The following is a 17,176-nucleotide window of genomic DNA, read 5'->3' on the forward strand; positions in this document are numbered from 1 at the left end:
TCTTTGTTTGAATTTCGGATGATTCGGCTACGGGATCCCAGATATCCAAATTGCTTGAAAAATCGTCATGTTCATCACAAAATTTTGATCAATGAGTGATGTATGAGCAGAAGAACTAGAAAACATTCCATCATTGTTCAACTTCCAACCACCTTGTCTTCAACATTGATTCGAGTAGTATCTGCTGGAGACTTCGCTAGAAATTTTGACAAAACCCTCGCTAGAAATTTAAACCATAACGCTCATTGTTGATCCAAGGAATTGTATAATTCCCGCATTTATACTTCACTCTTATCATGGAAATTTCAAGATCCGATTTATTATTGCACAATTGCCAACCAGCTTGCATAAGAGACAATTCATTCATGTTTCTAGCTGAATGCAATCCCAATCAACCATACATTATGAAAATGCGAATCTTTTCCCAAGATATTGAATGGATTCGGTTTCGATCCATTCTCATTATTTCCCAAATGAATCCTAGACTTTCTATTTATTCCATCACAAATATGCATAGACAACAACATTGATTGCATAACATAAGTTGGAATTGCTTGGATAACTGATTTAGCTAAAGTAAGCCTTCATACAAAAGAGAGGTTTTTGACGCCTACAAAATAAATCCAAAATAATGTTCATGTAATTAATCTACTCCAAATTTGCTTCAGCTAATAGGAGCAAATCATCCAAAAATGCTACATGTTCTAATTTTGGAGCACCTTTATTAATTTGAAATGGTTTCCACATGGCTTTTTGCACCGCCAAATTTATCAGATGAAAAAGTCTCTAAATGCACATGACAAAAGGATATGGTGAAACAGGATCTCCTTGACGGATGCCCATAGATAGAAAGAAACAATTAGGGCTTTCTCATTCCAAAGCACTTGTATCCTTACTGTTGAAATACACATCCATCCTCACAAGTAAAAAGCGTGCATTTACACTAAAAGGTAAAATGTTCCACTCAATCCATACAATGTGCTAACATCTATGTCAAATAAAACATACATCCAAGCATATTCATAAGATAGTATCAAGTATGGATCACTAAGGAATTATAAGGGTTATAAAGAGGTTGATCTACAAAAAAATCATTGTTTTTCTAGATAGTTCAAGAAGCCTACTAAGAATAAGGGAGCATTTATTTCATAGGTGCATAAATATATAATCCTATATACAACCATTTATAAACTATATACAACATACACAACTTTTATATACAAAAATCTACAAATCCCTTAATTTCTTGTAAGAGTAATGCTATATATATCTAGAAGAAATTGATCACGAAAAACAGGTTAGCCAATCTAAATTGTCCCTGGCCGGATATCATGGGGTGCTGGTTGAATATATATTTTTTGATGAAGGAGAAGTCAACTAAATTTCAAAATCAAAGGGACGCAAATCTGTCAAATCATTCTTGAATTATCACGGTTTACTCCTTCGCTATATCCATCATTAGCCTTCTTGTAAATATAACAACCTTATTTGGAGTAAGAAATAGTCATCCATAAAATAGTTTCCATCTCCAAAGCATTTACACGACCACGATAAAATACAAGATTGGGCCCCTTCTCAAAGATTTGATGGAATGGCCCAGCCCACCCAAGAGCGCTTATGTAATATGGGAACTCATGGCTGGAAACAATCCTTATGGTTTTGATATCCGGTAGGAATAATAAGAATCAAAGTTCAAGGTTGGTTGGTGAGCCTAGTGATAGGAGACTATCTAGCTTGGTTCGGAGAGCACTTGTTGGGTTAAAGATTTTTATTGTTGCTAAATGTTATGTTACGCCTAAATGCTGAACTATTGACCCTACTTGTTCGGATGGGTGTTCACCCCAAAGTGTTCCCGGACTATGCATGCGGAGTTTCCTCACCTTTGTGCCCAAAAAAATATTGAACACTAAATTTGGTAATATAAAATAAATTTACCCTTCCGTGAGTGGTTTCACCAGACAATTGAACCAGTTCCTTCTTCACCTGATTGATAGAAATGTTAATGTTAGAGCTTAATTGTTTGAGTCTTTGTTGTTTTAGCCTACGTCTCATGAGATTACTTGTAATGCAAGTAATCTAGCCTTGAGCTTTCCATCATGATGCTTAGCAATAAATAAGCTCCCATTGTACTTTGAGATAATGAATGAAATCAATATTTTCACATTGCAAGAAAACGGGCTGCTATGACCCGCTGGGACATTCGATATTTATCGCATTGCATTTAGCAAATTACAACAATTTTATATGACTTATGATATTGATTCATTAAGGAAAAGAAACCCCATGATAATTTTGAAAATCATCGAGCAAATGGAGAGAATCGTTGTTATAAAACAGAATTCTTTTCAGATCTCAAACTTAATGCATTTATTTGTTAGACAAAACATTTAATGTAGATGGTTATATTTTAAAATGTTCGCTGAAAAGGCCATATAAATAAAATGATAAAATCATTTGCAGCTCATAACATAAAGAGAAGAACCCAAATAATAACTTCATGAATTTAATAATTTATCAAAAAATATAAAATACAAAAATAAATGAAAGCACGCTATGTTTTGATTTATACTATACCACAAGTTTGTGTGTATATGTGCACATTTATATATGTGCTCTTATTTTATATAAAGACATAAGTTCAATGATTTAAAATGGCATATTTGTTTGGTCATGGAGTTCAAGCTGATGGACAGAAGGTGATGGCATAGTCGGGTCTTGCAAAGCAAGTGAAAGTGCTGCTCTTATCGTCGTAAGCATAGCTATAAGCACCCGGGCACTGGTTCTTGAAAACCATAGAATAGTCTGTGGGTGGACATTTTTCTTCGGTATTGTAATCTCCACGACAACAATATTTATCTTCATTTAAAGCCAAACAAGCGCTCTTACAAGCAACCACACTCCCATCAGTACCTATCACTTGGAGCTCTGAAGGACACACAACATTGATGTTCCCTGGACAACTGGAGGTTTTGCAGTCACCACTCCCACCTTGTGGCGTTACAGACATTGGCACGTTGAATCCATCCACATTGCTCACATCATAGAAATCTTGTCCCCCGTTTGTTGCTACGGTTATTTCTACCAATGTTGCTGGTGGGATTGCGCCAGCACCATTGCAACCGAGTTGACCAGAGGCACAATCGGCGGTGGCACAGCTGAACTTTCCATTGTTGTTGAAGCATCCGGTTCGGCCCCAAAATCGACCAGACCATGGTGATGGAAGGTCCACTGAAATAGTAACTCCAGATCCCAACTCGAAACCCGTCGTTGATAGCTGAGGTTTTTGGTCTCCGGTTAACGTTCCTGGCCATACAGTGTATTCACACCTATTTGTGAACGTCACCTTAGCTCCTCCAACCACTGCATATACAAATACAAATGAATTTAGTAAGCGCATGAAGAGAAATTAACTTAGCTAAGTGAATTGATTAATTATATGGAAAATTAATGTAGTTATGTATTGATATATGTACGTACCGTAGAAGAGGAATGCAAAACTAAGGCACAGAGCAACACGGGTGCTTGTCATTTTGGATATGGCTTTTGATTAATCTTGTTTTGCAGGCTTGTGAATATATATTAATTAGTGAGAGTTTTTCGATTGTAGTTTGTTGTGTGAAGGTGATTTGATGAAGTTGCTCTCTGCTTCTTTACATATATATAGATTTCTATCGATGGTTTGAATCGTCATTCAACGAATGTTTTATTTGTTCTGGTCAATAAAAATAAATTATGTATAGTATTTGGTAACTTATATGGAACAATTCTTATATTTAAGCCTCCATGGATCGGAAAAGTCTCAAATAATTTTTTTAGTAGTACTTTGGTCCGGTGTACGTATTTTAGTGTTAGATATACATATTAAAATTACAAAAAAGAAAGAAAAAAAAAATCTGAAGTTGATATTGAGGTTGTTTGATGATTTTCTTATAATTTTATGTGTAGCAATCATTCAACATCATCATATTCTACCCTATAAAATTAACTTTAAAAACCTAATATTTATTTTTTCTAAGATCTTTGTAATACTAATATATTACTATATAAATTAGTTTTCTATTTATTTTACGAATACTATATAAATTAGTTGCTTTTTCTTCTCTTTGTCGACAATTTTTTTCTTGCTGAATACTAAGATATTCCTTTGTTGGCATTTGTTGGCATTATCTTTGTTGTGTCGACTTTGTCAACCAATAGAAATGGACACCAATTTTTGCTTTTATAATGGTGGCAAACGTTGCAGCAGACAATTATTGATACTGGAGAAATATTCACCAATGGATGCTCATTGGTTTTCTATTGAAGTAGGAGAATTTTAGTAGTTTCGGATCAACTTGAGAAAGACCTTTTTAAAATAAATCTAAGACAAATCACATTTTCTATTCTTCTTATTTGTTTGTAATATTAGATTAGGCATCTCTAATAGGTTTATCTTTATCTTTAGAGATTTACTTTTCCCACCTTACTGCTTTCTCGCGCGCCCTGCAAAAATTTCAAAAATATCTCTGATCCGGGCTATATAATCAGGACAATATTGTTATTGATTTCCGGAAAACGAAATTCGGACCATATTGTTATGTGCTTTTTAGTGTCTTTCTTTGATGTCAAGGGTCTCTGTTGATCGTTATATGAACGCCACACAAGCTGCAATGCAATTGCAGGGTTCATATGAACGGTCAACAATCACCAAGACACCACCGACACCCCTAAAAAACTAAAAACATTTGAAGAAAATGGAAGAAAAGAGGTGAAGTGAAGAATGAAAGTATTTTTTGAAGATGAAAGCCTATTTATAGCCTAAAACAAGTCCTAGGTCATTAGTACAATCAATGAAAACGTGTTAGTGGTTGTAACCGTCCAAACATACATTAATGACTCCACACAAAAGAATCCAATGCTGAAGCTTTCCAGATTATACATTCTGGAATTTCCTTAACCCTACAAGAAGTGCAAACTTTTCTCTTGTTCACCAGTATCGTATTAATCCGGAAAATATATTCTGGAAAACAAAGGTACATTCCAGATTATATTTTCCGGACTGCATCAGTATCATGGCCGATGGTTTGCACCACATGTTTTTGTCGGTGGTCAAGTAAAAAAACGTGTTTTACCACGTTTTTTAACTACATTTATATGACCTCCCAGCCGTTTTTGACCCACCCTCCCTATAAATAGCCTTCCAAACCCCACCATTTCTCACACCATCCTCTCCCACCCTCTCCTCCTCTTCTTCCTTCTACAACGTCCATGGTTTTCCATCGTTGGCCTTTCATAGATAAGGGTCTCGTTGAAAACTTTAAGGGTTTGTATGAACGGTCAATGAGGATGGAACCGCGCTGCAAAAAAGTGCGGTTCATCTGGGGGTCATGTGGGTCAGTGTGGTTCTTAGCTTGGCATGTCTAGGCATAAGTTTGAGCACCCCCTACCACCCTCAGGGGCATTGTTTTCTTCTTCCCGCCCTCCTCTTCCCTCCTCCCCTGGTTGCCCTCCAACAAGGAAGCTATTGGTATGTCCTATCACATACAAGTGGTTAGGCTCTTAGGAGATTAAAAATTGATTTAGGTTCTTATGTAATAAGCTTAAAAAGCTTCAACGTTATTGTAATGTATTGTTCATATATTAATAAAATGAGTTTTTTTTTTATATTTTTTTTTATCTTTTTGTCTTTTTTTTTTTGGTTTATATGTTTATTTGCATTTATTTGACGAATTTCAAAGCTTAAAATTGAAAAAGTTATGGAAAAAGACCTTTCCGAATTTTAATATCCGGATTAATCTGCAAAATTCTAACAATCATTTTCAAAAAATATAATCCGGACTAGGGAAAAGTAAATCTTTTATCTTTATAATAACATTCAAAGAGTTCCGTAAAAATGACTTAATCCAAAATAAGTGTTCCTAAGCACACCCTCATTAGAATCTTCCCATGTGACAATCACCCCACCAAGATAAAGAGATAACAATTTTGACATTTTATAACATAAAGATTTAAATCGGGAAAATAATAATAAGATAAATGACGAATGTATTACCTAATTATAACAAAAATAATTAAATCGAGAAATAAAGATAAAAAATGAAAATGTTATATAAAATTATGTTAAGCAACAAATTGTGTAATTTTGTTTAGAATTTTAATTGTCCCTAATTCCTAAAAAGCTGTTGAATATTAGAATCAATCATGCACTCTTCAATATGATACATACAATAATAGTACACTATGCCTCCAAGTACAATGGGCCTCCTTATTGGAATCAATCTTTACACTTCTTAAATTTCTCTTTTTTTTTTCAACTTTTGTTGGTCCAACGGCAGTTAATTGTCGTTCGGCTATCCATTATCAGTTAACCGTCGTTTGGTACTTTAGATCGGTTTTCTAGCTTAATGCAACCCAAATCAACCAAACTTTATGAGAATGCGAATCTTTTCCCAAGAAATTGAATGGGATTCGGTTTATATTCTAATTATTTCCCAAAATTAATCCTGCATTTTCTATTTATTTATCACAAATATGCATAGATAACAAAATTGATTGCATAACATATGTAGAAATTGCTTGGATAACTGATTTAGCTAAAATAATCCTTCCTACAAAAGAGAAGGTTTTTGACTTCCATTTACTTAGCCGCTCGTCCACCTTTTCAATAATGAACTGAAATGATCTCTTGAGCACTCTTTTGCGAAAGAGGGCCACAACCAAGTATTTTCTATGATCTTTGGTGCTATGGAAACCAGCAACTTCACAAATTTGCAGAAGGAGGTTCCACATAACATTCATGGAGAAGAAAAATCCAGTCTTGTCCTTGCTCAATTTTTGATGCCTACAAAATAAATCCAAAATAATGTTAATATAATTAATCAGCTCCAAATTTGCTTAAAAAAATAGGAGCAAATAATCCAAAAATGCTAAATGTTCTAATTTTGGAGCACCTCTATTAATTTGAATTGGTTTCCACATGTCTTTCTGCACCGCCAAATTTATCAGATGGAAAAGTCTCTAAATGCACAGGACAAAAGGATATGGTGATAGAGGATCTCCATGACGGATTCCCATAGACGGAAATAAACAATTAGGGCTTTCTCATTCCAAAGCTACTGTATCCTTGCTGTTGAAATACACATGTATACACAAGTAAAAAGTGTGCATTTACACTTAAATTGTTAAATGTTTCACTCAATCCATAAAATATACTAACATCTATGTCAACGTAAACATACATCCAAGCATATTCATAAGATAATATCAAGCATGGATCACTAAGGAATTTATCAGGATTACAATGAGGCTGATCTACAAAAAAATCATTGTTTTTCTAGATAGCGATCAAGAAGCTTAAGAATAAGGGAGCATTTATTTCCTATGTACATAAATATATAATCCTATATACAACCAATTATAAACTATATACAACATACACAACTTCTATATACAAAAATCTACAAATCCCTTAATTTCTTGCAAATAACCTTATTTGGAGTAAGAAATGGTCGTTAATAAAAAGCATCAAGTCAGTGTAGACTAAAACTTTGCCAACTCCAGCTCAACCCCTTCTTCAACTTCTGGATCTAGCCAAGCAAGTCTACCGATTTGAGCTACTGCAAATTCAAAATTCGGTCTGCACCATGCAAAAGGTGGAATACCAAATACCTCAAGACATACACTTCTTCTCCTTTGACCGTTTCTAACAGTGAGGCACTTGCTCTCCATTGTTTCTTCCAACACCTTGAGAGTCACTTTGATGTTTGCAACACATGAGAAGCTTGCTAGAAACTTAAACTCTCTAATGCTCCTAACCTTTTCTGCACAGAGTTTCCATCTCCCAAGCATTTACATGACTTCTTATGATGTTATAGAGTTTCCTCACTTTTGTACCAAAAAAATACGGAACACTAAATTTGGTAATATAAAATAAATTTCTCTTCCGCGAGTGGTTTCTCCGGACAAAAATACTTGATTGATAGAAATGTTAGGATAGTTAGAGCTTAGCTGTTTTAGTCTTTGTTGTTTTAGCCTATGTCTCTTGAGATTACTTGTAATGCAAGTCATCTAGCCTTGAGCTTTCCATCTTGATGCTTAGCTATAAATAAGCTCCCCTTTGTAGTTTGAGATAATGAATGAAATCAATATTTTCACATTACAAGAAAACAGGCTGATATGACCCGCTGTGACATTCAACTATTTATCGCGTTACAATTTATATGACTTATGATATTAAGGAAAAGAAACCCTGTGATAATTTTGATATTGATTCATTAAGGAAAAGAACTTATGATATAAAACAAAGTTCTTTGCAATACAGAAACTTAATGCATTTATTTGTTATACAACTTTTTATGCAGTTGGTTATATTTTAAAATGTTCGTTGAAAAGACCATATAAATAAAATGATAAAATCATTTGCAGTTGCAGCTCATAACATAAGGAGAAGAACCCAAATAATAACTTCATGAATTTAATAATTTATCAAAAAATGTAAAATACAATAATAAATGAAAGCACGCTATGTTTTGATTTATACTTGTGGTTTATACTATACCACAAGTTTGTGTGTATATGTGCACATTTATATATGTGCTCTTATTTTATATAAAGACATAAGTTCAATAATTTAAAATGGCATATTTGTTTGGTCATGGAGTTCAAGCTGATGGACAGAAGGTGATGGCGTAGTCGGGTCTTGCAAAGCAAGTGAAAGTGCTGCTCTTATCGTCGTAAGCATAGCTATAAGCACCGGGGCATTGGTTCTTGAAAATCATAGAGTAGTTTGTGGGTGGACATTTTTCTTCAGTATTGAAATCTCCACGACAACAATATTTATCTTCATTTAAAGCCAAACAAGCACTCTTACAGGCAATCACACTCCCATCAGTACCAATAACTTGGAGCTCTGAAGGGCACACAACATTAATGTTCCCTGGACAACTGGAGGTTTTGCAGTCACCACTCCCACCTTGTGGCGTTACAGACATTGGCACGTTGAATCCGTCCACATTGCTCACATCGTAGAAGTCTTGTCCCCCGTCTGTTGCTACCGTTATTTCTACCAATGTTGCTGGTGGGATTGCCCCAGCACCGTTGCAACCGACTTGACCAGAGGCACAATCGGCGGTGGCACAGCTGAACTTTCCATTGTTGTTGAAGCATCCGGTTCGGCCCCAAAATCTACCCGACCATGGTGATGGAAGGTCCACTGAAATAGTAACTCCAGATCCCAACTCGAAACCTGTCGTTGATAGCTGAGGTTTTTGGTCTCCGGTTAACGTTCCTGGCCATACAGTGTATTCACACCTATTTGTGAATGTCACCTTAGCTCCTCCAACCACTGCATATACAAATACAAATGAATTTATTAAGCGCATGAAGAGAAATTAACTTAGCTAAGTGAATTGATTAATTATATGGAAAATTAATGTAGTTATGTATTGATATATGTACGTACCATAGAAGAGGAATGCAAAACTAAGGCATAGAGCAACGCGGGTGCTTGTCATTTTGGATATGGCTTTTGATGAATCTTGTTTTGCAGGCTTGTGAATATTTTCTCTTTCGATTGTAGTTTGCTGTTTGTAAGTGATTGATGAAGTTGTTCTCTGCTTCGTGACATATATATAGATTTCTATCCGATGGGTTGAATCGTAATTCAACGAATGTATTAATTTGACTCGGTCAATAAAAATAAAATATGAATAGTGTATATGGTAACTATATGGATTGTGGAACAATTCTACATATTTAAGCCTCCATGGATCGGAAAAGTCTCAAATAAGTAGTACTTGGTCTGCTGTACGTATTTTAGTGTTAAAATAATAATAATCTGAAGTTGATATTGATGTTTTTAGAGGATTTTCTTATAATTTTATGTGTATAGATCATTCAACATCATCACATTGTACACTATAAAATCCTAATGTTTATACACTATATTTTTTTCTTTCAAAAATAATAATATTGTACACTGTAAAATTAACTTTAAAAACCTAATATTTTTTTATAAGATCTTTGTATTACTAATATATTACTATATAAATATTTTTTTATTTTACGAATACTATATATATTACTTGTTTTTTTCTTCTTTCTGTCGGCAATTTTTTTCTTGCTGAATACTACGATATTCCTTTGATTGCGTATTAATTATTAGATTAGGCATTTTTGGGAATTATCTTTGTTGCGTCGACTTTGTCAACCAATAGAATAATGATGGACACCATTTTTTGCTTTTATAATGGTGGAAAACGTTGCAGCAGACAATTGTTGATATGGAAAAATATTAACCCATGGATGCTCATTGGTTTTCTATTGAATTAGGAGAATTTCTATGGTTTCGGCTCAACTTGAGCTAGGTCCTATGTTTTAATAAGAAAAGTGTTATTAATACTTCTTTTTAATAAGAAAAGTGTGTTAGTCCCTGTTAATCTTCTATATGAGAAATAGTCTTCTAAAAACAAATTTTAGACAAAACTCATTTTCTTTCTATTTGTTTGTCTTTTTGAATAAATATTAGTCTAGGCATCTCAAATATATCTTTATCCTTATAATAAACATTTGAGAGTTAGGTAAAAATGATTTAATCCAAATTTTGTGTTCCTGAGGATCAAGGTCTCCCCAATAATTCGAAGGCATTGTTATATAATCTTGGCAAATTTCATTTAAAAAGAATTGAAGAAAAAAATCCAACATCATTTATTTGGACAAAAAATTAAGTTTCAATTAAATATATGAGTAATGGTTCAAACATGACATTTACTTATAAATAAATAGACATTTATTTATGGACAATGAATAATGGACAACAAAATTATTTCTACCAGACTTATACCTACGAAAAAATGACATTTAGTAACAGACTTTCCACCGAGCAATGCATAATTGGACAATCATGTGATGAGCCCCTAAATCAAGTGAAGGATAGGTGATGCTAGAGCAACATAGTGAGAAGATCATTCTTTCTTAAGATCATGTGGGTTGTTAAAGGCTCAAAACAGAGTCATAAGCATACTCAAAACTCAAAACAACAATACTATTTTTTTGTTGAAGAAACTAAATTAACCCACTTAAATTAGTATTGGGGAGAATCGAACCTGAGACCTTGAAGAAGAGCACACTCCCAGATCCTAAGTCAATACCATCAAACAAACCCAACAAAACAACAATACCTAAAGCATATTTAATTTGAAGGTAAAAATCAGAACTTTACATATGTGCAATAATTTTCTTTAATTTGTTAAAAAATTGTTTTGTTAAGTTCATAGTTGATATGTTTCATTTTGTTGGTGTTAACGCTCCGATTCTTGGCGGAAGAGAATACTAGTAATTCGAAGTTTGATTGAAAAACAAGAAGGATATGATAAAAAATTGTTCCATCCAAACATTAAACACATTTAAGTTGTTGCGTGTATAATTCATTGATCATAATATCATCTAACAATTATAGTGATAGAAAGACATGACTTCACTATCATTGGTCCATATAAACGCGATACAATACAAATATAAAATCACAAATGAATGCTTCAGAACCTTGATTTCAAAATAAACACAACACAAGGATTCAGATGAATTCATTCACCATTTATAAATAAACACAACATGAAAGGTACCACTTGTAACTTGTTATAGTTTATAAATTAAACCACAAGAAATGAACCACTAACATAATTTCATGAAAAAGTAAGAAGCACTGCTACAAAATTCCAATACCAAATACATTGTATAAAACTCAAAGTACACATATACATTTGGCACTAAAACTTAGCATTGATTTACCTATTTAACTTAACATGCATTATGTCTTCAATCAACTTCAACATGTTGATGTAAGAAGATCCACCTTTTTCAATTGCTTTCTTTGCCATGTCAGCATACTTCCTAGCCCTTTCTCTCCTCTCACTTTTCCCTTCACCATCACCCATCACCTTCTCAATAGCCTCTTTAACATTATCCCTAGTCACTTGAACACCATCACCAAACTCTTCTTCATCACCATAATTCACAGCAATTTCAGCTCCAACCCTAACTCCACTCTCAATCACTTGTACAACCAACTTCTCATTGAAAAATTGATCAGCAAACATAGGATATGTTACTAATGGCACCCCACCACAAATACCTTCCAATGTTGAATTCCAACCACAATGTGTCAAAAATGCACCTATTGCTTTATGTGACAATATCAAAACTTGTGGGACCCAACCCTTAACCAAAATTCCTCTCCCTTTCACCCTTTCTTCAAATCCATCTTCTAAAAGCCATTTTTCTACTTCACCCCACATATATGCTTTTCTCACCACCCAAATAAACGGTCTATTGGTAGCTTCTAATCCCAAACCAAATTCTATCAATTGTTTTGGTGTTACACGATTAAGACTACCAAGACAAGCATAAATTACAGAATTTTCAGGCCATGAATCAAGCCACTTCACATATTGATTTGCATCATCAATTGAATTTTTTCTACCTCTTTCAGCTTTTTCTAAATCATCTTTATTTGTTAACGAAACAGGACCAACACACCATACCTTATTTCCCGTAACCCTTTGATACTCTTCAACATAACCACTTTCCAACTCTTCAAAACTATTCACTACTATCCCATATGCTTTCTTTTCACATGCTCTTATCCTCTCACGTATAACATTCAAATTTTGGTTTGAACTAGGCTTGAATATCATAGGCAATTGAGATTTTCTCATCTCAATTCTATGCGGCAATCCGGGGACAACGAATTCATCCGAATCGGAGAGGGTTTCACAAACCATAGAAGCATGAATATTGTGATTACACAATAGGGTGAAACAATTCATCCCATCAAATATTATTCTTGGAACTTTGAACTTAATTGATGTTTCAACTAGACATGGAATATGTTTGTCACATATCATGCATGTTGGAAATGGTTCCATCTTTTCAATAATCTCTTCTATTGGTTGTTGTAATAAGTCTAAAGCTATGAGGAAATTTTCTCTAAGGTCCATTGAAGGAAGTGTTTCTATACTTTCACATCCCTGTGGTATTCCAGCCTCAACATTTGGAAATTTCACTTCTAGAAGTTGTATTTGTGACCCTAATTGGATTTCTCTATTGATGGTTGTTTTGAACGGGATTGCATTAAGGGGTGTGGTGATAATTGTAACCTTCACATTATGCCTAGCCAATAACTTTGCCATATCCACCATGGGAAGAATGTGACCTGGTGCCAAAAAAGGGATGCATACAATGTGGATGTTGCTTAGTTGTGTTGAACTCATTGCCTCTTCTTTTGTCATTTTAGGCTGCAATTTTCATTTTGTTATTGAAAGTTTAAATATAATCAAAGGGAGTGCTGAATCTAGAAAACAAATTTATACAATCTAAAATATTTGAGAAGGAAAAAGAAAAAAGAAGAAAAACTTGATATTGAAAATGAATTTTAAGGCTAGGATACTTACAATCAAATTCCTTGTCATGAACTATTCTCAAATTGGTGAGATAAGATTGTCAGCAATTCTTCATGTAAGTTTCAAGTCGGTGGAAAATACTAGTAGATTGTTGTAGTTCCTTATATTTTGTCACTAATTTATTTTTCTGATTTTTCAATTTATATTTATGGTAGAAATTTGGTACATTTAGTTTTGAGTAAATTACAATCCCCTCCCCTAAGAGATGCTTGAATTACACTCTCCTCCCCTCTTATGTTAAAATATACACTTCCCTCCCTTGAAAAGTAAAATTTATACTCCCCTCCCATTTGAGATGCTTGAATTGCAACCCCCTCCCTTAATAGTTAAATATGCCCTACACTTTAATATATTTCAACATAAATAAATATTTTTATGATATATATTAATTTTGAACTATCATTTAAGAAAAATAAATTCATTTCTTTATAATTTAAATGTCAATGATAATTAAATTTAAATATTTTGTTATTATTTATAATTTAGAGTATAAAATTCACTTTTAAATAATCATACTTTATCAACTTTCATAATTTTTCACATATTTTAATTTTATTTTGGATTGTTTCATATTTTATAATAGGGTTTAAAAATATACGTTGATGAAATTATGAATAAAAAATAGCGAAAAATATGTATTCAAAATTTGATTATATTAAAATGGATCCACAATACTATTTTTCTTCAAAGTGTATTAGATTATTAGAAATAAAAAAAAAATATTGAGGAAGTAAAGTGTAGATTTTAACATAAGAGGGGAGGTGAATGTCATTCAAGCTTCTCTCAAGGGAGGGGAGTGAAATATTTTCTAATATGTTTTGAAAAAGAGGGGAGGGAAATGTATATTTTAACATAAGAGGAGAGGGGAGTGTAATTCAAACATTTTTGAGGGGAGGGGAGAGGAGTGTAATTTACTCTTTAATTTTTTATAATAATAAATAAGAATAATTTTTTTTTTTTGTCAAGTAGTCTTATAAACTCACACAATTAAGTCAAAAAGAACAAACTAAACACACACACCTTACATTTGGAGACATTGGTAATCCTGAGTTCTGAGGCCTTGCATATTAGCGTCGCTATAACTACCAACTGAATTGTATTTAGGGAACAAATGAAAATTTCTTAAAACTAGTTTGTTAAAAAAAAAATGTATTTATCACAGCTTTATCTTTTTATATATTTAAAAATATTCCCTCTTTTTTCAAGTAATATTGTTTAAGAAAATAATACTAAAATTTAAATCGACTGACATTTTATATTTTAAGGAAAATTCTATTTATTTTTCAAATTTCACCCACTAATTATGCAATTATAAAAAGAGCAAAATTCAACAGTTAACAAGAATAATTATGGTAAAAAAAAAAACACAGTCAAAAAGAATAATTATTTCACAAAAAAGTAAATAATTTTGATGAGTTAAAAGATAGAAGAATAATTTCGTAAATTTTTTATATACTTTTTGTACTTAACTTGTTATTTTTTTTTGTAAAATATGGGGAATAAACGTTATCCGCAAATGGTCTAGAATAAGTTTTTTTTAAGGATCTCTAGAATGAGACGAATCCTTAAAAAAACAATCTAGAATGCGATAGAGTATTTTTTTTAATAAAGAATAGTTTTTTTTTTGTTAGGTCGAAAGTCATGATCGGGGTTCGAACCCCTGTAACTCCACTTTATGTGTATGAGTTTAGGATGACTTTGCCATCTCGTCTATCTACCAAAAAAAGTAAAAAAGAATAGTTTTTTTTTTAAAGAAAGCTTCTATGGTGGAAACCGACTTTTTGGAAAAGTTAATTTTGATATTAATGTTTAATTCATTTTTAAATGGTTGATTACTGATTAATGATCAATAGTAATTCATCTAGTAATGCTTGCAACATCTTGGACTTACAGATACTATTTTATCGTTGACATCTTTAACATGCAAACATAGTTGATGATATCATGTGATAGTCTTAAGTGTTGCACTTTGTGGGGTGTTACACTTAAAACAAGGTAGGATAAAATTAGATTAAGTGTAATCTTGTTAATCTGATGAATTGATGATACTATGAGGACTGAACTTTTGATGCCACTGTACAAACAGTGAGGTGAGTACATTTTTTATGCTAGTGTTAACTTCACCAAAAAAATCATTCTCATGACTTCACCATAGAATTTTCCATCAAATTGATAACTTTTTTCCTCATAATATGCAATACATTTATTCTTCTTTGTCCCATTTTGTTTGAATTTTTCAAGTCACATCATAAAAATCCTGGTTACGCTCCAAAATGATTATTAAAACACCTAAATAAGATAAATGATCCATTGTATTATCAAATAATTCGAGATTATGTAAATTCAATGTATGTAAGTCATATAAATTACGTTTTCGGTGTATATGTAAATAGAGTTTATGTATTTCTAGATAAACCCAAATTACATGCACTGCCGTACATTGAGTTTACATGCACTAAACCATAAACAACTCAATTCACATAAACCTTTAAAATCGAAGAAAAAAATGTGTATATGTAAATTGAATTTACGTAAGCCTTGTAAACCGAGTTTACATCAGTGTATTTATACTACTGTAAGCTGAGTTTACATAAGTTATGTAAACTGAGTTTATTATACCGAGTTTACACTATACCTCTAAAACCGAAGAAAAAACTTGAAATTGAAGAGAATCGAAAAACAAAAGTGATTTTTAAATTCTTATATAGCTTTTCATTTTAGAATCAAAAATGATTTTTTTAAATACTAAACAAACACTAAAAGACAAGTGACTTTTCATATATATTTTTAAAAATGAATAACAAATGCACCCTAAATTGAAGAATTTGGACGATTAGGGTCGAGATTTGAACTCTAAATACTTTATTTATTTACTTTAAAAAATGAATTTCTAATTACAAGATTACTCGAAAAAAAAATAAGAATTTAAAACTACTAATGAACCTTTATTCTAATGGCAAGCATACTCCAATCAAATGGAATGAAAAGATTACCGATATGCTTTTGCCGAATTTGGTTTCTCTCTATTAAATATTTTTTCAATTTGTCTCCATTGTCAATCTCCACATGACTAAATTACACAAACCACTTTTCTTTTATGATTTAACTTTTACATTCTGTCTCATGTTTAATAGTTGATATTTTACTTAGAGAAAAATGGAGAGAATTTTTAATGGAAAGAATCTAAACCGTTTTAATTTTTTCTTTTTTGTATTATATCTTGAAAGGTCGGTCTTGCTAATTTGTTTCAAAAAGAGAAATACTAAGAAATTCAAAAGTAGCTACTTTGCATAGAAAATTATAATATTTTAATTTTAAAATAGTTGAGTGCGCAACTATTTTAAGACATATTTTTATGAGTTCCTTAACATATATCTTTAAGAAAGTGTAACGTTACATCTCTATTAGCCATCTCACCAAACTTTTGAACTATTCTTCTCATTTCTTCATTACACTCATCAACTCTTCAATTGCTTTTATGGCATCTTTCTTAACCATCAAACTTATCTTATCATCCTCGCTCCATTGAACAATACTCTCCACACCAACACTCACTTTAAATTTCAGTATTTGTAAAGTAAGACCATCTTTTTAAACGACAAATGTTATTAAGCAATAAACATGTGTAAGAAACACTATGACTTGTGACGAAAACAAAGAACAAAGAAGTGGATACCGTATATATGTGATCGACCACAACATACACATCCAAGAGAATTCACTAACCAAAACATCCAAAA

At 32.4% G+C, this 17,176-nt stretch overlaps 3 protein-coding genes across 3 annotated transcripts; all 3 read right to left on the reverse strand.

Moving 5' to 3' along the window:
* Nucleotides 1-2,571: 2,571 nt before the first annotated feature.
* Nucleotides 2,572-3,615, reverse strand: LOC25483911 (thaumatin-like protein 1b). Its single transcript, XM_013612631.3, has 2 exons — nucleotides 3,478-3,615; nucleotides 2,572-3,360 (listed from the first exon to the last, which is right to left on the reverse strand). Exons 1-2 carry the CDS (start codon nucleotides 3,527-3,529, stop codon nucleotides 2,678-2,680), a joined length of 735 nt encoding a protein of 244 aa, XP_013468085.1. The 5' UTR covers nucleotides 3,530-3,615; the 3' UTR covers nucleotides 2,572-2,677.
* A 4,924-nt stretch (nucleotides 3,616-8,539) lies between these two features.
* LOC25483913 (thaumatin-like protein 1b) lies at nucleotides 8,540-9,561 on the reverse strand. The gene is made up of 2 exons (XM_013612633.3): nucleotides 9,440-9,561; nucleotides 8,540-9,322 (listed from the first exon to the last, which is right to left on the reverse strand). Exons 1-2 carry the CDS (start codon nucleotides 9,489-9,491, stop codon nucleotides 8,640-8,642), a joined length of 735 nt encoding a protein of 244 aa, XP_013468087.1. The 5' UTR covers nucleotides 9,492-9,561; the 3' UTR covers nucleotides 8,540-8,639.
* A 2,201-nt stretch (nucleotides 9,562-11,762) lies between these two features.
* On the reverse strand, nucleotides 11,763-12,758 carry LOC25483914 (anthocyanidin 3-O-glucosyltransferase 4). The gene has a single exon (XM_013612634.2). It carries the CDS (start codon nucleotides 12,756-12,758, stop codon nucleotides 11,763-11,765), a length of 996 nt encoding a protein of 331 aa, XP_013468088.2.
* Between the last annotated feature and the right edge of the window lie 4,418 nt (nucleotides 12,759-17,176).

This window comes from Medicago truncatula, chromosome 1 (assembly GCF_003473485.1).
Source record: "Medicago truncatula cultivar Jemalong A17 chromosome 1, MtrunA17r5.0-ANR, whole genome shotgun sequence".
NCBI classification, from domain to species: Eukaryota; Viridiplantae; Streptophyta; class Magnoliopsida; order Fabales; family Fabaceae; genus Medicago; species Medicago truncatula.

What these genes read in the sequence shown, in the direction of transcription:
- LOC25483911 (XM_013612631.3), bottom strand. Translation starts at nt 3,529, where the DNA reads ATGACAAGCACCCGTGTTGCTCTGTGCCTTAGTTTTGCATTCCTCTTC. An exon ending in TTTTGCATTCCTCTTCTACG is followed by an intron (nt 3,361 to 3,477) that starts GTACGTACATAT and finishes TTGTATATGCAG; the next exon opens with TGGTTGGAGGAGCTAAGGTG.
- LOC25483913 (XM_013612633.3), bottom strand. Translation starts at nt 9,491, where the DNA reads ATGACAAGCACCCGCGTTGCTCTATGCCTTAGTTTTGCATTCCTCTTC. An exon ending in TTTTGCATTCCTCTTCTATG is followed by an intron (nt 9,323 to 9,439) that starts GTACGTACATAT and finishes TTGTATATGCAG; the next exon opens with TGGTTGGAGGAGCTAAGGTG.
- LOC25483914 (XM_013612634.2), bottom strand. Translation starts at nt 12,758, where the DNA reads ATGGTTTGTGAAACCCTCTCCGATTCGGATGAATTCGTTGTCCCCGGA.